Genomic DNA, 21,796 nt, shown 5'->3' on the forward strand with positions numbered 1-21,796 from the left:
CTACCTTTACCCCCCTCTCCTCTTCCCTCCACCCCCTACCTCTATCCCCCCCCCCCGAGTCCACCTGAATCTCACGTAACTGTGATACATACACTGTAATCTATTATCCTTATAATATCGTTATTTTTCGTTGTTATTTTCTAAAACATGCGGCCTATTCCAAACAGGTCCGCTCAGACATTACCTACCAAAAAGTACATCTTATACTCTTGCTAAGCAAATTGTATTTCAATATTCTTGATTTCTTACAGTCTATGCTATCTGTACTTCATATGCATATCTGCATATTGTGTTTCGCTGAATGTCCAGCTCTCTTGATTGTAACCCTAGAAGTCGCAAGATTGTGGCGGTATAGAAGAATAAAGTTGTTATTATTATTATTATCTGCCGTCATCTACTATGTTAAATTCAGGCCTATTTCATTAGCTTCTCAAAGTTATTTTGTCCCCATTCAGAGTTGAGAACGACTAGTTCATTTCCAACAAGCCTGTTGGGAGAGAAAGGAGAAACCACATCGTCAGCATTTTTGTAAGCGTTCCTTTTAGTGGAGCATGAAACGACTGTTCCATGACTGCACACCGCTGAACAGATGGGAGTAGGTGGGTTTGTGGGGCTGCCCTCCCCGTGCATTATTACTCACTTTCCGAGTCACTGATTCCACTGTCACTGACGCTGGCACTGCTTCGCCTTTTCACGGTCTGTAAATGCTCATCGTACCTAAAGTGCCTTTTATTGAATGGAGAGGAGAAGTCTTCCATCACTGCATCAAACTCGCAGAGAACTTCATTCAAGCCATCGTCTTCCACAAAAGCTAGATAGGGAAATACGTCTCCAGTAAGGCACCACTTAATCCTCTCAATAAGTCTACAGCAAGAAGTCGTTTGTTTGATCTGAAACTCAGGTCTGGTTTTAACTCATACTTGTAGTTTTTAAAGCAAGAATGTACATTTCTTAATATCTGTCTAACTGCATTTTAAAACACACACACGACTTGTTTTCTTATTACAGACCTCAATACAGGAGACAGTAACTTAATAGGCTTATACTCCACTAAAGCATAGCACTATAGCAGCAAGAAAAACTTGGGGCGGAGACAAGATGCTGGCTCAATAAGCCTTAAAAATATAACCTGTTCTTACCTAAACCCCGAAATAAAATAGTTATAAATACTTACATTTACTGGGGGAGTTCACCTTAGGCGACTTCATAATATGAATGCTTCCCTCGTGTTCTTTTTTTTTTAAATTAAAAAAAAAACACAATCCGGTAAGCGCCACCAACAAAGAAAAGTCGCGTCTGACTTAACGAAAAACTTCTACTCAAAGCAATCCCTTTTATACACAATATAAGCATTCAAGACCCGGGAACTCCTCTTATGTCCTAGCTGCGGCTAGAGGGGCGGGGTTTGTCTCAGATGGGCGTGGTACGTAGCCCCGAACCAAAGCCGTCGCGGGTCTACGGGCGCGCGCTCACCTGGAGAAGAGAGGAAGGAAGTCGTTTTCTTCTGTCTTGCGTGTATTTGAGAGAGGCTGAGCGGTTCATCGTGAAATAACAAAATATAGATATTTGTCTTGGTGGTGGTTTTAATAACTAAGACATTACCAGTAAATAGAATGGGTGTTTCACCTACTAGCTGAACTAGATATGGATAAAGTAGAAGTCGGCTTGGAGCCCGCTATTTACATGTCATAAAAAAACATAAATGGAATTTAAATTTCAGGCTATCCCTTCAAAACTGCTCCCTCTCAACCTTTAGTACCGTGAAACGAATCAAAGAAAGATATTCAAGATTAGGGATTGCTAGCTGCAGAACTCTGGTTTTAAAACAAAGTGCATAAAATTCCAAAAATATGAAACAAGTTCAAAAGGGAACGCCAAATGAAGTGTCACGAAAGTTCATTGTCCATGGTTTTGTTTTCTCATTGCTATTGATTTTATCTGTTGTTTTATTTTTCATGCTCTACGTTTTTGGCTGCGATACCATTTCATTTTTGGAGACGCCATGGGTCGGCCAACTGCATAAAGCGTGCAAATTCGGGGGTGTCTCCTGTGCGCGCGTGCCAGGAATACGGCAACGGCAGCTGCAGCACAGTCACCCTTGCTTCCTCTTCCTTTGGAGACGTTCGGCGCGTGAGGGACAAAAGGCTGCACTGCCGATACGCGAAACTGTCTCAAGACGCTCCAGAGCAGGGCAGAACAAGATTGTAGCGTATTCGAACATAGGTGGAACACTGTGGCTGTTTGGGGGAAGTCCAAAGGCTCTGCCCCAGGCCCCACCCAAGCTCCGACCCAGTGGTGTACCTAGCATATGTGGCACCCGGGGTCCATCATTTTTTGACACCCCCTTCCCCCATCTGTATGAAAAACATGATTTTTAGTAACAATCCACAGGTCACACAAGAGTATACCTAGGAAAAGGCAGCATTTTACATACTGCGGTAGTACATCAATACACCCATTGTAAAACTAAACATGCCAGACTAGTACAGATCAATCCTCCACAGTCAATCCTAACAGAAAACCATGTCTTTTCGAGCACACAGAAAACACCTTTGCCTAGTATGTAATCACTAGCTAACCCCTCCTCCTTTTACAAAACTGTAGTGTGATTTTTAGCCATGGTGGTAACAGCTCAGATGCCAACTCTAAAAAACGCTCTACAGTTTTGTAAATGGGGAGATAGAATAAAAATACGTAGACAAAGATTAAACTGAAGCACCAAGAAGCTGGACTCAGTCTGCATACAATGCAACACCACAGAAACAGCAATGCATCTCCCATAAAGCAAAAAAAATACAATAATAATAAATATAATTTTTTTCTACCTTGTCTTCTCTCGTTTCTGCTTTCCTCATCTTCTTGTCACTCTCTTCCTTTCATCCAGTGTCTACCCTCTCTCTGCTCCTTCTATATGGCATCTTCTCTCCCTCTATTCACTTTCCAGAAACTTTATGCCTCCCCCTTCCATCTCTCCCACACCCCCATGGTCAGGCATTTCACTCTCTCCTCTCCCTCCCCCCACTTCCATCAGTATCTGCCCCCTTTCTCACCCTTCACAACGCTTCCATACCACCCTGACCCCTCTCTCACCCTCTACACCCTTCCTTACCACCCTGACCCCCTTTCTCACCCTTCACGCTTCCATACCACCCTGACCTCCTTTCTCACCCTTCACCATGCTTCCATACCACCCTGATCCCCTTTCTCTCCCTTCATTACCCTTCCATACCACCCTGACCCCCTTTCTCATCCTTTACCACCCTGACCCCTTTTCTCACCCTTTACCATGCTTCCATACCACCCTGACTCCCTTTATCTCCTTCCATCACCCTATTATGCTTCTTTCTCTCTCCATCGAAATAAGCAAGGTCCCGTGATGACTACTGCTGCCTCTTCTCCGGAAGAGGTAAGTGACGTCAGAGGGGGGCTGGGCCGGCAGACGCAGGGAGTTGCGGCAAGGTCCTGCGATGACTGCGGCTGCCAGTCCACCCCCCCCCCTCCGATGTCACTTATCTCTTCTGAAGCAGAGGCAGCAGTAGTCGTTATCGCGGGACCTTCGTGCACTTCAGCATGGCTGCCGTAATTATGCTCTGGAATAAATACAGCAGCCGCACTGAGGTGCCGTTTTCAGCAGCGAGCTTCCGGACCCAGCCGGCTGTGACCCCGGGGTGGACCGCCCCCCCTTGGTACGCCACTGCTCCAACCCATAATAATAGTATTTAGTTAATTCATTAATTGATTAATTCATTTTCTATCCCATTGTCACCACAGAGCTCAGAACGGGTTACAGGTTGACCATAAAAAAAGTTAACAGGTTATGATTTTTGCCATAATTACAGTACAGTTTATGGTAGACCCTAATCTATAACAAGTTCGTAATACCAATATACTTGATATAGGTTATATCACAATCATCTTTACGTTCACTCCGGCAAAAAGCAATCATGTTCTGACTAGAGAATGACACGGTGGATGTTACCCGTGAATAGCTGCAGGTAATCCACCAAAACGGTGGAGGAGGGCTCACCACAGGTATGGGGACAAGGCCGCCTTGTCCCCGCTGTTAAGGAAGGGAATCTATCTCCCTCCCTCCCCCTTACCTTTGCAGTGCGTTTTAAGATTTCAAAACTTGTTGAAAGCCACCGGAGCATATGTGCAGTCGCATGCGTGCGTGGGCAAAAGCTTCTCCGACGCAACTTCCAGTGAAGGGGTCAGTGGTCAGGTGACGGGAACAGATTTTCCCCCCATGTCATTCTATAGTTCTGACATGGATGAGCCACGTGTTTCAGAACAGCAGTCTAGGCCTGGCAAGGTGTTCGAACTTTTGGAACTGCACCATGGCATTGCATGGACAAAAATCATTGTCTTTGGCTGAATGTGTCGATGTCATAGAGAGACATTCAGCAAAACATTACAGCGTTCATCCTAGCCAGATTTCTCGGATTTACAAAAAAAGCAAGCCATATTGAAAGACTGGCAAAACAACAGCAATCCTACCAGAAATTGAAAATTTGTAAAACAGCAATCCTACCAGAAAATGGAAAAGAATTGGGAAGGCTGGAGCCGAACAGGCATTGCTGCGATGGTTTGCTGAAGCTAGAAGTTGGCAACTGCCAATCAGTGGACATCTGCTGATGGCGAAAGCAGCACAATTAGATGGTTAGAGAGGTGTAAAGTTAGTAACGGCATAAAACTTAAGAAGCAGCATGACAAAAAACAAGACACGGATGAGTTTGGTGCAAAAAGATGGGTCATGGAAGTGTTGCCATCAGTCATTGGTGGATATAAACCATGTGACGTTTTCAATACTGATGAGACAGGCCTGTACTGGCATGCCATCCCTGACGGAACATTGGCTTTCAAACACAGCAAAACTGTTGGCTTCAAGATGCCAAAAGAACGACATTACTGCTCAGTTGCAATATGGATGTAGTGAAAAGCTCGAGCCACTGCTGATTAGGAAGAATAAAAATTCTCAGTGCTTCCTAAACATTTAACGCCTGCCTGTTGAATATGAAAGCAACAAAAACAAATGGATGACAGTGACATTGGATTCAATGGTTGCAGAAGCTTGACAATCTGATGAGAAGGCATAGGAGGCACATTGTAATGCTGTGTGATAACTGGGCAGCACACAGCAATGATGTAAGACTAACCAACATCAAACTCATGTTTCTGCCGCCAAACACGACCTCTTTGATCCAGCCGATGGCCCAAGGGATACCAAGGGATAAGTTGGTGTTAGACAGCAAGCGTGAACTAGGACCTAAAAGAGGAAAAGTCTTTTTTATTTATTTTGTTTACATCACAGAGCTGGGGTGGAGTTGGAGAGGTTGTAACCCTATACTTCTACTAAGGGGTCCTTTTATTAAGGTGCGCATTTAGTGCGCGCTAAATCAATTAGCGTACCTTAATATAAGGACTCCTAAGTATCTTAATAAAAAATTCAGCCCGCGACTTAGCCTATGTTTTAGATTTCGGCCCCTTATGTGATTGAGTTTGACACCCCTGTCTTGGAGGCTGAGATGTACAGCGTCAGCATCAATGAGATAAACTTGGTTTTTCTTGTTACATAGAAGCTTTTGGACCCCTGTTTGGTTGCAGAAATTAGATAGTTCTAGTCAAATAGATGCTTGCACTGTCATCTGGACATAGGGACACTGGATCACCTATTATTCTATTGTCCTTTAATACTTACCTTCTGGAAATCTATTTGGGGACATATTAATTTGATTTTAGAGACTGTGATTCTGTTATCTTATGAAACGGTAATCTGTGGGTCATTATTATCTCTAAAGCCACCAATTGATAAACACAAAAATAAGCTATTAGGAATTATGACTGGGATAGCCATCCAAATGGTCCCAAAAAATTGGAAAAATTTTGATCGTTTGAATTTTACTTTTTGGTGGCACTCATGTTTAGTTTATAGATACGAAAAAATGCTATTTATGCAAGGAGGTAATAAATGGTTTAAAAGGGTATGGGGGTCCATTGACTAACTTTATTGATACTACTTGAATGATGTTTCCCTTTACTCCTAATTAGAATTTACACATCCAGGGAGGGAGGGAGATATTATATTGGGATTGTTTTCTTGATTATATTGAAATAAGAGTGTGTGTGTGTGTGTGAAAATATTATCATGCCTTTGTATCACTCTATGGTGCTGCCGCACCTCGAATACTGTGTGCAGTTCTGGTCACATCTCAAAAAAGATATAGCGAAATTAGAAAAGGTACTGAGAAGGGTGACAAAAATGATAAAAGGAATGGGACAATTTCCCTATGAAGAAAGGCTAAAGTGGTTAGGGCTTTTCAGCCTGGACAAGAGGTGGCTCTGGGGAGATATGATAGAGGCAATAGGATAGCAAGGGTGAGTGCTGCCCGGGGCAGTGGCTACCCTCCCCCACTCCTTCCTGACCCCCCCACCACATGCACGTCCCCTTCCCATGTGCCTTTTTAATTTTCCAGGCACAAGCAACATCATGAACTTGCTGCCCACGTCGAGTTGCCTATCCCTCTGATGTCACTTCCTACATGTGGGGCCTGGAATTGACGTCAGAGAGGCGACACTGACGCGAGCAGCAAATTCATAATGTCGCTTGCGCAGGGAAAATTTAAAAGATACGAGAGAAGAGAAGGGGCACACGAGCATGGGCAGGGGTGATCAGGAAGGGGCAGGGGATGGAGAAGAGGACAAGGCCAGTAATCTTAACAAGACCATGCCTGGGCAGATTCCACCCTCCCCTTCCCTTACTACTCAACTGGATAGAGGTTTATAAAATATTGGAGTGGAATATGAGTAGATGTGAATCACTTGTTTACTCTTACCAAAAACACTAGGATTAGGGGGCATGTAATGAAATGGGGGGGGGGGGGGGATTGGGACTTGAATACTGCCTTTTTGTATTTTTACACCCACACTCAAATCTACCACTAACTAGTAGATTTAAAACAAACTTGAGAAACTGTTTCTTAACAGATAATTAAACTCTGGAATTTGTTGCCAGAGAATGTAGCGAAAGTGATTGGCTTAACAGGGGTTTAAAATAGGTTTGGCTCATTTCCTAAAAGAGAAGTCCATAAGCCATTATTCAGATGGCTTGGGGAAATCCACTGCTTATTCCCAGGATAAGCAGCATAATATCTGTTTTTCTTTTTGGGATCTTGTCAGGTACTTATGACCAGGGCTGGCCAATGTTAGAAACAGGATACTGGGCTTGATGGACCTTCAGTCTGTCCCAGTATGGCAACTCTCTTGTTCTTATGATCTAAAGTTGATAAAAACAATGTGATAAGGTGGTAGCCAATGCCAGAAGAATGCTTAAAAACATAAGAATAGCCTTACTGGGTCAGACCAATGGTCCTTCAAGCCCAGTAGCCCCTTCTCACGGTGTTTGCTAGGGTCTCTGAGGCGACAATAGGTCCCCTCGAAGTGTCGGATCACAATATGATTTGGATTGATGTGGCGGTGGGTGGTCCAGTGGGTCCTGGGTCAGGCTGGAGATTTCCCTCTTATTTACATCATGATGCTCATTTACAGAAGTTTTTATCTGAAAAGTGGGAGGCCTATTGCTCGTTTAACGCACCACATGTTGATCAACCTATATTATTTTGGGACGCAGCTAAGGCGGTATTACGTGGAGACATTATTGCCTATGTTACTACTAGAACCCGTCGCATAGCATATCGTATAGTGCAGCTTGAACGGCAGTTGGTAACATTGAAACGTGACTTATTGTGTAACCCCACAGTGGCTAATAGAGAAGCATACAAGGCTGTGTTGGTAGCGTTAAACTCCCTTATTCATGAACGTACAAAGAAATTGTTGTTTTTTCGCAAATTTCATTTTTATAAATATGGCAACAAGGTGGGGAAACTATTAGCGTCCCTAACTAAGAGCTGGAAAGGATCTCGCTACGTCCCCATGATACAGGAGAGCTCGGGGAGGATATTGACATCTTCGGTGGATATCTCTGCTAGCTTTCATAGTTATTTTGAGGCCTTCTATGCATCCCCGGGTCCTTACACTGGTCCAGACGTGTGTGACTACTTGGAAGATGCGGGGATGCCTCGACTGACGGCTGCACAGATATCCCTGTTGGATAGGCCTTTACACCTACAGGAGGTGTTGCAGGCGATACAGAAATTAAAACCTTGTACGGCACCAGGGCCGGATGGTTATTCCCCTGAGTTCTATAAGATCTTATCTTCCTCTATAGGGGGCTCTCTTTTAGATTATTATACAGCCATTCAAGAACAGGTTGCGTTCCCTCGTTACGCTAATGAAGCCCTGATTACATTAATTCCAAAACCATCTAAACCGTCCACAGACATAGAATCTTATAGACCGATATCATTGCTGAACGTTGATATTAAAATATTTGCTCGGTTTTTGGCGAATAGGTTGGCTCCTCTGCTGCCCTCTATTATTGTGCCTGAGCAGGTAGGTTTTGTTCGGACTCGCCATTCAGTACTTAATGTTCGCCGAGTTCTACTCGCTCTTTCTTGCGCTCAACAAGCGCATTACCCTGGTTTACTTGTTGGGTTAGATGCGGCGAAAGCTTTTGATAAGGTTCTGGGGAGATCCCAGAGGACTGGAAAATAGCAAATGTCACGCCCATCTTTAAGAAGGGATCAAGGGGTGACCCGGGAAACTACAGGCCTGTGAGCTTGACCTCGGTTCCTGGAAAGATGATGGAAGCAATGGTAAAGGACACAATCTGCGAACACATAGAAAACAATGGACAACTGAAGGCGAGCCAGCATGGCTTCTGCAAGGGAAGGTCGTGCCTCACGAACTTGCTGTACTTCTTTGAGGGAATAAACAGTCAGATGGATAAGGGTGAATCCATAGACATCATTTACCTTGACTTCCAAAAAGCCTTCGACAAGGTACCTCACGAACGGCTACTTAAAAAACTGTGGAACCACGGGGTGCAAGGGGATATCTACCGATGGATCAAACACTGGCTAGCGGGCAGGAAACAGAGGGTTGGAGTCAAGGGCCAATACTCAGATTGGCAATGGGTCACGAGCGGAGTTCCGCAGGGGTCGGTGCTGGGACCTCTACTATTCAATATATTTATTAACGATCTGGAGACGGGGACAAAATGTGAGGTTATCAAATTTGCTGATGACACCAAACTCTGCAGCAGGGTTAGAAACACGGAAGACTGCGAAGACCTACAAAGGGACCTAACGAGACTGGAAGACTGGGCAAAAAAGTGGCAAATGAGTTTTAACGTAGAGAAATGCAAGGTCATGCATGTAGGGAAAAAGAACCCGATGTTCAACTACAAAATGGGGGGAACACTGCTAGGGGTGAGTAACCTGGAAAGGGACCTGGGGGTGATGGTCGACTCATCACTGAAACCATCGGTGCAATGTGCGACAGCCTCAAAGAAAGCAAACAGAATGCTGGGCATCATCAAAAAGGGTATCACGACCCGGACGAAGGAAGTCATCATGCCGCTGTATCGCGCAATGGTGCGCCCGCACCTGGAGTACTGTGTTCAATACTGGTCACCGTACCTCAAGAAGGACATGGCGGTACTCGAGGGAGTGCAGAGGAGGGCGACTAAGCTGATAAAAGGTATGGAAAATTTTCCATACGCTGACAGGTTAAAAATGCTGGGGATGTTCTCCCTGGAGAAGAGGAGACTTAGAGGGGACATGATAGAAACCTTCAAAATCCTTAGGGGCATAGAGAGAGTAAATAAGGACAGATTCTTCAAACTGAGAGGAGCCACAAGCACTAGGGGTCACTCGGAGAAATTGAAAGGGGACAGGTTTAGAACAAATGCTAGAAAATTCTTTTTTACACAGAGGGTGGTAGACACATGGAACGCGCTTCCGGAGGAAGTGATAGGCCAGAACTCTGTACAAGGATTCAAGAAGGGTTTAGATAGGTTCCTGGAGGATAAGGGGATAGAGGGGTACAGATAGAACTTGAGGTAGGTTATAGAAGTGGTCAGAAACCACTTCACAGGTCGCAGACCTGATGGGCCGCCGCGGGAGCGGACCGCTGGGCGAGATGGACCTCGGTCTGACCCAGTGGAGGCAACTTCTTATGTTCTTATGTTCATTGGCATTACTTGTTTCAGGTGTTACAGTATATAGGGATTCCCAAAAGTTATTTTGCGTCGGTGCAAGCGCTTTATTCGGGACCAACCGCTTCGGTGATGGTTAATGGCGTGAGATCCCCCTCCTTTTCCATCAGCAAGGGGACACAACAGGGTTGTCCATTATCCCCCCTGCTTTTCCTGTTATATCTAGACCCTCTGTTACGCACACTCCAGAGAGACGATGAGATCACGGGATTGCCTGAGGGTTCTTCCCAGTTGCGGGTGTTAGCTTTTGCAGACGATCTTTTGCTTACTTTGGGCAACCCTCATAGCTCGTTGTTTCGAGCATTGGACCTTCTGGATGAGTTTAATCTTTATTCGGGTTTGGTCCTAAATAAGCAAAAGTCTTTGGCACTTCCGACTTTGCCTGAGATACGACAGACTTGGCATGGGGAATTTCCCCTTCAATGGGCCTTCTCTCAGTTGATTTATTTAGGGGTGGTCATTCCCCAAAACCTGGACGGGCTCTATAATGCTAATGTTCTGCCCTTACTACGTCATACAGCGAATACGTTACATAACTGGCGCAAGTATCCTCTCTCTCTCTCTGGCCGTATTGCCCTCTATAACATGATGATACTGCCCCAATGGCTCTACATATTGCAAATGCTACCCATTATGTTAACTCCCCAACACTTAGCTCTTCATAGGTCTCATCTTTCTGCATACTTGTGGCAGGGTAAACGGGCTAGGATTTCTCTATCTAAGCTAATGTTACCAATTACTCAGGGGGTGTTAGGCCTCTTATGTGTATCTAGGTTTAATCTTGCATGTCAACTATGTCATATTCATGACTGGTTTTGTAATACTACTTGTTTTTCCCTACCTGAGATTGAATGTTTTCATTTTCAGCCCTACCATTTTAGTTATCTTCTTCATGCTCTCCACTTACCAAATTTGCCTCAGTTACAGTCACACCCATTTTTACCTGCTATGCGCAAGGCTTGGAAGATGCTGTGTCAGATGTTGAAGATCTCTCCCTACCTGCCTAGAGTAGGCAATGGAGACTTTTTACCTAGCTTGGACTCTGCAGTGTTCCAGCATTGGTCTAGTGTGGGCCTTCAATATGTGTCTCAGGCTGTTATGCGCACTGGTTCTCCTATCCCCTTTGCTGAGCTCCAGACGATGTTCCGTCTTCTACCTGCGGAGTGGTTTGCTTATCGACAACTTCAACATTATTTGCAGACCTTGACTCCAGCGGTGGTGCGGGAAACTGTTCAGGACAGTTTACAGGAGGCTCTATGTCTTATAGCCCAAGAGCCCATACCGTTAAAATTCTATCATAAGTTTCTACAAGAACTCTCTGGCGAATTGGACTTTCTTTCCTTGGCCCAGAAATGGCTGGCTGATCTCCAAATACCTATTTCTGCTGATATGATTCGTAAAGGTATTCGTCTGGGGATTGCTTCTACTCTGTCATCTGTGGAGAGGGAGCGAAACTACAAGTTTTTGTTACGGGCTTTTTATCTACCTAAAAGAGCTCATGTGATGGGGATTAGTATGGGACATTGCTATGGTAAATGCGCACATCCTATGGCATCTTTTGGACATATGTTTTGGACTTGTCCCTTGGTGTCTTCCTTTTGGATACAATTGGTGTCTTCTGTGGCACAGCTTTGGCGGTGCTCCTGGAGGATACATCCCAGTTTTCTGTTCACTCTACAGATTCACTTTCACCCGCCTAGACCAGGCTGTGCGGCCTTCCTTCGGAAAACTGTGTTACTGGGAAGGAAATGTATCTTGTTACAGTGGCTCTCACCACAGCCTCCTTCTATATCCCAGTGGAGAGCATTAATATTACAGCAAATGTTATTGGAACGCAAAGATATTGTGTATATGTCCGCTAAAGCGGGCCGGTTGTTTTGTCAATGTTGGCAGCCATTTAGTTTAACCTTTACTCCTTATGTTCAAAGTCAAATTTGGAATGCTTAGTGCGTTTAATACTTGCTTTAATATTTTGCTGTTGATTTGAGGTGACTGCCGTTGCTGCTGCCCGGGTGGGGTGGGTGGTTGGGGATTGGAGTTGACTTATGTCTAAAACTATGTTCTCTATTGTGTTTTGTATTACTATTTGTGGTATTTAATAAAAACGATTTAAATATTAAAAAAAAACAAAAAACAAACAAACATGAATAGCCTTACTGGGTCAGACCAATGGTCCTTCAAGCCCAGTAGCCCCTTCTCACGGTGGACAATCCAGGTCACTAGTACCTGGCCAAAACCCAGGGAGTAGCAATATTCCATGCTACTGATACAGGGCAAGCAGTGGCTTCCCTCATGTCTTTCTTAATAACAGACTATGGACTTTTCCTCCAGGAACTTATCCAAACCTTTCTTAAAACCAGCTACGCTATCTGCTCTTACCACATCCTCCGGCAAAGCATTCCAGAGCTTAACTAGTCTCTGAGTGGAAAAAAATTTCCTCCTATTGGTTTTAAAAGTATTTTTCTGTATCTTTATCGAGTGTCCCCTAGTCTTTGTAATTTTTGACGGAGTGAAAAATTGATCCACTTGTACCCGTTCTACTCCACTCAGGATTTTGTAGACTTCAATCATATCTCCCCTCAGCCATCTCTTTCCCAAGCTGAAGAGCCCTAACCATTTTAGTCTTTCCTCATATGAGAGGAGTTCCATCCCCTTTACCTTCTTGGTCACTCTTCTTTGAACCTTTTCTAGTGCCACTATATCTTTCTTAAGATAAGAAGACCAGAATTGAATGCAATACTCCAGATGAGGTCGCACCACAGAGTGATACAGGGGCATTATAATATTCTTAGTCTTGTTAACCATCCCTTTTTTAATAATTCCTAGTATCCTGTTTGCTGTTTTGGCCGCCACCACACATTGGGTGGAAGGTTTCATCATATTGTCTATGATGATACCCAGATCCTTTTCTTGGGCGCTAATCCCCAAGGTGGACCCTAGCATCCAGTAACTGTGATTCAAGTTATTCTTCCCAATGTGCATCATTTTGCATTTGTCCACAATAAATTTAATTTGCCATTTGGACACCCAGTCTTCCAATTACCTAAGATCCGCCTGCTATTTTTCACAATTTGCATGCGTTTTAATAACTTTGAACAGTTTAGTGTCATCTGTAAATTTAATCGCTTCACTCGTTCCAATTTCCAGATCATTTATAAATAAGTTAAATAGCACCAGTCCTAGGACAGACCCCTGTGGCACTCCACTGTTTATTCTCCTCCATCGAGCAAAATGACCATTTAATCCCACCCTCTGTTTTCTATCCGATAACCAATTCCTAATTCACAACTGAACTTTGCCACCTATCCCATGACACTTTAATTTTCTCAGGAGCCTCTCATGAGGAACTTTATCAAAAGCTTTCTGAAAATCTTTTTCTGCACAAATCATTAGCGAGACATTTTAAATACGGTGTTCAGTTTTGGAAGTCATATCTTGCCAAGGATATAAAAGGACTTGAAGCCATTCAGAAGGAAGCAACCAAAACAGTATTGTGTGTGCCCCAGCAGGCATATGAGAAGATATTTTAAGACCTGACTATGTAGTCCCTGGAGGAAAGGTGGGGCAGGGGAGATATGATTCAAACAAATTCTTGAAAGTTTTTGAGGAACAAAACAACCTTTTCCAACAATGGAGAGGCTATAAGACATAAAATGAAATTGCAAGATGGGAAACCTGAAAGCAACATTAGGAAATACGTATTCCCAACAGAGTGGATGATGGAGACCTGGAATACTTTTCCACAGGAAGTGAAGTTAAAAACAGTGATGGAATTATAAAAGGCATGGGATAAACACAGAAGTTCCCTATATGGCATGAAAACGTAATGAAAGCACAGAGCAGTTCCATTTGCAATAAAACTTAACTTACATAATTTACCCCCATAGGAATTCTATGAGCATCAGAGCTTTTATTGCCACTGCTGACGATAAAAAACACTAACATGGCTTCATAAAAGGGGGCGGTCTGTGTGTGTTAAATAATAATTGGCTCTTCATAAAATAAAACAAAATAATACAATAACTGTCATAATCCACCTTGGACTGGTTCATTGGTTAAGCAAGATATAAATGTGAAATTAAATTAAAATTATCTAAAAATATTGTACATGAGCTTTTGAAGCCACACAGGACCATCTTCTGTTATCACACCAGAGATGTTATTCACATCCAATGAAGGGAGATGCATGTACAACTCATATACAACATACTTCCATTGATCCAATAAAAGCCAAACACAAAATGCAGATAATTCAGTTTTCTGTAGGAAGCCATACAGTTACTAGAGCACTGAGTTACATATTTTAAAAATTATTTTCGTATGAATATAATTATCTACCTTTCTAGATCATCTGTTTTTTTTTTTTTAAATAGATTTTCCCTTGTGTCTCTCTTACTGAAGAAGGAGGAATTGTAGAACTGAGCAGTTAGTAATGGGTAGACTAAATTGTCTTATCTTTTTCTGCCTTCATGTTCTATGTTGCTCCTATTTTTACAGACTTCCTTTTCTATTTTACTTATTCTCTGCCTATCACTTCCTCTCTCTCTCTCTGTCTCACTCAGACATCTATCTTTCCATTTCTTTTAATTATTTTTCATTTCTCTTTTCTCTACTTCTATATCTTTTCTTTCCAACATTATTATTCCAGTCTTTCTATCTACTCACACCTGAATCGTATCCTTCCCTTTCCCTCTTCTATCCTTTTTGATCTCTCACTTATGTTTAACATCCCTCCTGCCATTTTTTTTTGGGGGGGAGCGGGTGGACGGGAGCCTTCGTGGCAGGAGGGAGTGGGCATCCCTTCTGTCGTTTGTTGGGGGCTCAGGGGTGCTAGCGCGGGGTGGAGGAGGGAAGGGCTTTTTTTAATGTGACAGATGGAGCATGTTTAAGTCACGCAGAACATCTGTTCCATTTAAAAAAAAAAGTCAGTGCTAGCATGGTAAGTTTGTTCTAGTTTCTGAGTGACTTTTTGTCTGTTAGTAAAATTAACTATAAACTAAAATTTATTTGGGGAGGACCAGGGGGTTCTGTGGATGCACAATGTATTTGGCTTCAATGTCATATAGTGGATACGTTCATGTTTTAGGGGACCATGGCTCAATCAGTTTAGATTCTACCACAGAATTGGGGAATGAAAAATGCAGTCTCTTGTAGTTCCCCTAGCCCTCAGTGTGACCTGCAGCCACTGAAGTTTGTACTGCTTCGCTTACTGAAGTTGCTAGGAGTGGGGTAGAGATGGAGCATGGATTACATCAGATGGCAGGTTCTCTTTTTTAAAACCATGGACAAGATCTCAACAATCCAACAATCAGCAATAGTTAACTTATCTAAACATCATTTAACTTGTGCAGAGAATAATCTTCTCTCCCATGGACTTTCATTTGTACCGACTGTTCCAAGCAATGAGTTTCAGTTTAATGAAGATTTTGAGAGGTTCATAAGACGATTGGAATTACAACTATTTTTTGCGGACAAACTCAGCAATGTTGACAAAACAGTCATTGCACCTAAGTCTGTTTGGAAACCTTCAGGTCCTTTGGATCCTACCTTAAATGTTTTCAAACAATTAGTAATCCATGACTGCAATGAGCTTTTTTTCACTAGGTAGAAGATCAGTGTGGCGCAGTGGTTGGAGCTACAGCCTCAGCACCCTGGGGTTGTGGGTTCAAACCCCGCGCTGCTCCTTGTGACCCTGGGCAAGTCACTTAATCCTCCATAGCCTCAGGTACGTTAGATAGATTGTGAGCCCACCGGGACAGAGAGGGAAAAATACTCGAGTACCTGATTGTAAAACCGCTTAGACAACCTTGATAGGCGGTATATAAAAATCCTAATAAACTTGAAACTGAAAAGGTTGTCAAACCTAGTGCCCACCCATCCAACCTGTTGGCCTACTCAAAAATTGTCTTCTGGCTACACCACTGGGTTAGGGCTCTTCAGCTTGGAGAAGAGACAGCTGAGGGAATAAATGATGGAAGTCTATAAAATACTGAGGGGAGTGGAAATGGTAGATGCGAATGGCTTGTTTATTCTTTCCAAAAAGACAAGGACTAGGGAGCATACAATGATGCTACTAAGTAGTAAATTTAAAACAAATAGGGAAAGATATTTCTTCACTCTATGGGCTCCTTTTCCTAAGGTGCGCTAGCGTTTTTAGTGCACGTACAAGATTAGAGTGCACTAGCTGAAAAATTACTGCCTGCTTAAAAGGAGGCGGTAGCGGCTAGCGCGCACTAAAACTGCTAGCACACCTTTGTAAAAGGAGTCCTATGTGTAATTAAACTCTGGAATTTGTTGCCAGAGAATGTGATAAAAAATAGCTTAAGATGGATTTGGGAAAATCCACTACTTATTTCTAGTATAAGCAGAATAAAATCTGTTTTACTCTTTTGGTACTTGTGACCTGGATTGGCCATTCTTGAAAACATGAAACTGGGCTTGATGGACCTTCTGTCTATCTCAGTAAGGTTATATTTATTCTAACTCACTAGTAACACACATACAAGGAGTGACACTAGCTGCACATACATGTTTGTCCACTCCTACCCTCACCGAGATCATATTCATGCACCCTTCTGACTTAACATGCAACTTTTTAAAATTAGTTCCCTTATTTTCTAACTTCTGTTATTCTATCTTATCGACATGTTTCTTCTTTGCTTGCACTCTATGCTATTAAAATGTTTTATTACATATTGTGTTGACATTGTAATGTAGCATATAATATAAAAAGAAAAGATTTTTTGAAGCAATTGAGACACCTATACTACACAATAATACATCAAAGAATCAAGTATCTCATTGATTAGTGTCAGATGATAAATCCAGCAAACTGGACCTCAAAATCCTAAGGATAAAACTCTCAAAGTCAAAAGACCTTAATAAAGAGTATAAGTGAGTATCATTGGTCTACTCCAGAAACAAAACTGGAAAGTAAAAACTACCGAATTATGGCCAAAAAACCGGGCTTTAGTTAATGTGCAAGGACAAATCACCTGCCACTAAAAAGTTTGAGGAGGAACAAAAAAACAAAACAGAAAAGGGACCCTGCAAGCTGATTCCGCCCCACCAGCTGAAATTACAAACCCAAACACTTAATGTTAAGAGCATTACATAAGAACATAAGAATTGCCGCTGCTGGGTCAATGGTCCATCCTGCCCAGCAGTCTGCTCATGCGGCGGCCCCAAGGTCAAGACCAGTGCTCCAAATGAGTCCAGTCTCACCAGTTTAGCATGAACTTGTCCAACTTTGTCTTGAAACCCTTATAACAGACTCCGGAAGAGCGTTCCAGTTTTCTACCACTCTCTGGGTGAAGAATTTCCTTATGTTTGTACGGAATCTATCCCCTTTCAACTTTAGAGAGTGTCCTCTTGTTCTCCCTACCTTGGAGAGGGTGAACAGTCTGTCTTTCTCTACTAAGTCTATTCCCTTCAGTATTTTGAATGTTTCGATCATGTCCCCTCGCAGTGTCCTCTTTTCAAAGAAGAAGAGGCCCAGCTTCTCCAATCTCTCACTGTACGGCAACTCCTCCATCCCCTTAACCATTTTAGTCGCTCTTCTCTGGACCCTTTTGAGTAGTACCATGTCCTTCTTCATGTACGGTGACCAGCAGGGCCGCCATCAGAAATTTCTGGACCCCTTACTGAGCAATCCTATTGGGCCCCCCACGCACCCCTTCCTCCCCCCCCCGACACCCCTCCCCCTTCTTCCATGGGCCGAATACACACATACTTTTCTGCTAATGCTCCACCTAAGCCAGTCCCGTAAAATCTTCTCACGTCCATTGGGTGATTTGGCATAGAGGAGATATTCATAAAAAGAACGTCCGTCAAGATCTTTACTCATAGACTGTGTCATTTGCTTTAAATCATCTTCCATCATTAATCCAAATTGCACAATTCTTTCTCTGTCTTTGTCCTGAATGGCATCTGGCCACATTGCTGGATCCTTCCAGTCAACAAATTTATGAGCAGGCGCAGAGAACGCATTTTTAAACAAATGTAGTTTATCCTTGTACTCCTTATGTAATTTTAATCATCTATGGATATGTTTGTATGTTTATTGTTCAAATGGTTTTATTTATTTCCCCAAATTTATTTTTGTTATACGCATTGAAAATATTTGATATTGCGTTTAAATCAAAATCTCAATAAACTTGAAATTTGAAACGAGTGCCCGTGAGATTGTGGGAGGTTAAATACTCAAAACTTAGAAGAATAACAATTTACTTAAAGTTTTTGCTACGCCAGCTTTCTGGTATCTTTACATACAGTGGCGTACGTAGCATATGTAACACCCGGGGCCCATCATTTTTTGGCATCCCCCCCATCTGTAAGAAAAACATGATTTTTAGTAACAAACCACATGTCACACATGAGTACCTAGGAAAAGGCAGCATCTTACATATTGCAGTGAGCAGTACATCAATACACCCATTGTAAAACTAAACAAGCCAGACCAGCACAGATCAATCCTACACCGTCAATCCTAACAGAAAACCATGTCTTTCGAACACACAGAACACAGAAAACACCTTCGCCTAGTATGGAATATGTCATCACAAACTAACCCCTCACTCTTTTACAAAACTGTAGTGTGGATTTTAGCCACAGTGGTAACAGCCCTGATGCTCATAGAATTCTGAGCATCAGAGCTGCTACCACCACGGCTGGTGCTAAAAAACGCTCCACAGTTTTGTAAAAGGGGGATAAAATAGAAATACACAGTTTCAACTAGCTCAGAGGTGCCCAAACTTTTTGAGCTTGTGAGCTACTTTAAAATGACCAAGTCAAAAATATCTACCAACAATAAAATTAAAAAACACAAAGCACACTATACGCTGAGATGTTAATTATCATTCCTATTCTGGGTTTTTTTCAAAGAGGTCAAGGCAGATGACTCTATGCATTGTCACCTCTGTAACAACCATACAAAAATAGACAAATATACCCTCCATCCTTTTTATTAAACCACAATAGCAGTTTTTAGCGCAGGGAGCTGCGCTGAATGCCCAGCGCTGCTCTTGACGCTCATAGGCTCCCTGCGCTAAAAAACACTATTGCGGTTTAGTAAAAGGGGACCATATTGTAAAATATAGACAGCAGATATAAATTCAGAACTGTGCATAGTAAGTGAAGGGAAGTTTTCATCTCTGGGAATTTACCCAGTTAACTATTAAGTTATTTGGGCAAATTCCTTTGAAAACTGTGGTAATACTGCCTCCACTTTGCTAAATTTAAAATAAAATCATTTTTCCTACCTTGTCTGGTGATTTCATGAGTCTCTGGTTGCACTTTCTTCTTCTGACTGTGCATCTAATCTTTCTTCCCTTCTATCAGCCTGTATGCTTTCTCTCCTCCACACCTCATTCCCTCCCCCAACTTTTTCTTCCTCTCTCCCTGACCTTTCTTTCTTTTTTTCTGTTTCTCTTCTTTCCTTCTGTTTCCCTGCCTGCCCCCTTTCTTTCTTTCTCCCTGCCGGTCCCCAAGCCACTGCCACCGGGGAACAGGACCCACCAATGGATAACAGGCCCCAAAGCCGACGCCAACGCATGCTGTCCCTGCTTCGGGCCGATCAGTCTTCCTCTCCCCGACGTCAATTCTGCCATCGGAGAGGAAGTTCCGCCCAGCCAGGCAGTGATTGGCTGGCCCGAACTTCCTCTCCGACTGCAGAATTGACGTCGGGGAGAGGAAGACTGATCGGCCCGATAGATTAGATCGCCAAGACAAAGTGAGTCCTGGGTGATCGACTCACTTTGCCTTGGCGAGCTACTGGCGCCCCTGCCTTAGAACACTGCCTAGGACCCTGGGGGAGCCCGGGCCCCCTGTCAGCTCCGGGCCCCTGAATGCAGGACTGGTAGTACTGCCCTGATGGCGGCCCTGGTGACCAGTGCTGGACGCAGTACTCCAGGTGATGGCGCACCATGGCCCGGTACAGCAGCATGATAACCTTCTCTGCTCTGTTTGTGATCCCCTTCTTGATCATTCCTAACATTCTGTTTGCCCTTTTTGTCGCCACAGCACATGGACTTGTCGATCAGAACTTCCAAGTCTCTTTCCTGGGAAGTCTCTCCAAGTACCGCCCCGGACATCCTGTATTCGTGCATGATATTTTTGTTCCCGACATGCATCACTTTGCACTTATCCACATTGAACTTCATCTGCCATGCCATGCTCATTTCTTGAGCTTATGTCACATTGCAGATCTTCGCAATCCCCTTGTGTCTTCAGTACTCGTATAACTTCGTATTTTATCGTCCGCAAATTGCAGTACTGTGCAGTCATTCAGCAAGTACTTCAGCTGATGGTTGTAATCCACAAAGCCACTGCTGGGATCCCTTAGTTTCTCAGTTTCTCAACAAGAGAATATGCAAATTCTTGTTTCGTTCTGACTGCTGCATCAGGAGAAACCCACCTCTGATCAAAAAACTGCTACACAGAATGTGGAAAGTGGACACAACAATAAAGCAGCAATCAGTGCTGACATCATGCCGGTGTGAAATTCAAAAATGCTAGTTCTTAAAGGGAACCCTCATCCCATAGCACTAAACCCAGAGATGGATAAGATTAATTATATTAGGGTGACCAGAGAATTGGATGAAGGACATGCGCTATATGTAATTACTTAGATTTTAGCAAAGCCTTTGACATGGTTCTTCATGCGCAACCACTGATGTGACCTGACAGTATAGGCAGACATGATAAGTCAGATATGCTTCAAACATTAAACTTACAAAATCAGGGGTAAAGCCCTGAATAGGATGCCCTGAGGACCCCTGCAGGTACTGCCCTTGTCCTCTCATGGGCCCAGAAGCATCTGTGTTTCACCGAGGACACTGAGTCGCTATTTAAGGGCTCTAAGAGGGATTTCTGACACAAAAATGAGCTTCCTGTGACTCCATCGCCCTAGAGCAGTGTTCGCAAACTCAAACCCTTTGTAGGGCCACATTTTGGATTTGTAGGTACTTGGAGGGCCTCAGAAAAAATAGTTAATGTCTTATTAAAGAAATGACAATTTTGCATGAGGTAAAACTCTTAATAGTTTATAAATATTTCCTTTTGGCTAAGTCTTAATAATAATATTGTAATTTATAATTAAAAGAGACATATGATCAAGAAACTGTTTTATTTTACTTTTGTGATTATAATAAACATACTGAGGGCCTCAAAATAGTACCTGGTGAGACCACTGCCCTAGAGGAACCAGAGGGAGCTAAGCCCAGTGCTCCCATCCCCTTCCCGTGTCCTGCGGCAAGTTCAACACAGACGCTTTTCAGCTGGCATATAAATCTGGCATAAATCAGGGGTAAAAAAAAAAAGCCTGAAGAGTCCATCTATAATGATTTTAAACAAAATCAAGGTATGAGGGTTATGTTTAAAGTAAGAATCATTTTGTTGTAAACTCATAATTTATTGTAACTCAAACTTCCTAATTACAGTGAAAACATGTCTTAAACTACTTTTCAATATGGGGAGAGACAGCATATTTCTGAGGTGTCTGCAGTTGGAGAGAGGGGCTTTTCATGCCTATTACCTGTTGCTTCCCTGTCTTCTCAGCATTTTAAAGGTCCAAACAGTGCTGCAAATCGGGCAGGCACTGAGAGGGGCACCTATACCATCAGTGCGGCCCCTGCCATCTGACTTAAAAACGCTGCAGCCTCTATGGCACGCGGCCACAGGGCG

General features: G+C 43.1%; 1 protein-coding gene across 3 annotated transcripts in view; it reads right to left on the reverse strand.

Moving 5' to 3' along the window:
* Positions 1-1,984, reverse strand: part of RGCC (regulator of cell cycle) — a 30,293-nt gene extending 28,309 nt beyond the window's left edge. The window contains exons 1-2 of one of the 3 annotated variants that reach the window (XM_033950427.1): positions 1,175-1,933; positions 641-811 (exon numbers count right to left, since the gene is read on the reverse strand). In XM_033950427.1, coding sequence (XP_033806318.1) covers positions 641-811; positions 1,175-1,208 — 205 coding nt within the window. In that variant the 5' untranslated portion in view covers positions 1,209-1,933. Of the gene's footprint in view, positions 1-640; positions 812-1,174 lie in introns of all 3 variants that reach the window. The other 2 variants (XM_033950425.1, XM_033950426.1) reach the window with 2 other exon arrangements.
* Between the last annotated feature and the right edge of the window lie 19,812 nt (positions 1,985-21,796).

The sequence above is a fragment of the Geotrypetes seraphini genome, chromosome 6 (assembly GCF_902459505.1).
Source record: "Geotrypetes seraphini chromosome 6, aGeoSer1.1, whole genome shotgun sequence".
Taxonomy (NCBI): Eukaryota; Metazoa; Chordata; class Amphibia; order Gymnophiona; family Dermophiidae; genus Geotrypetes; species Geotrypetes seraphini.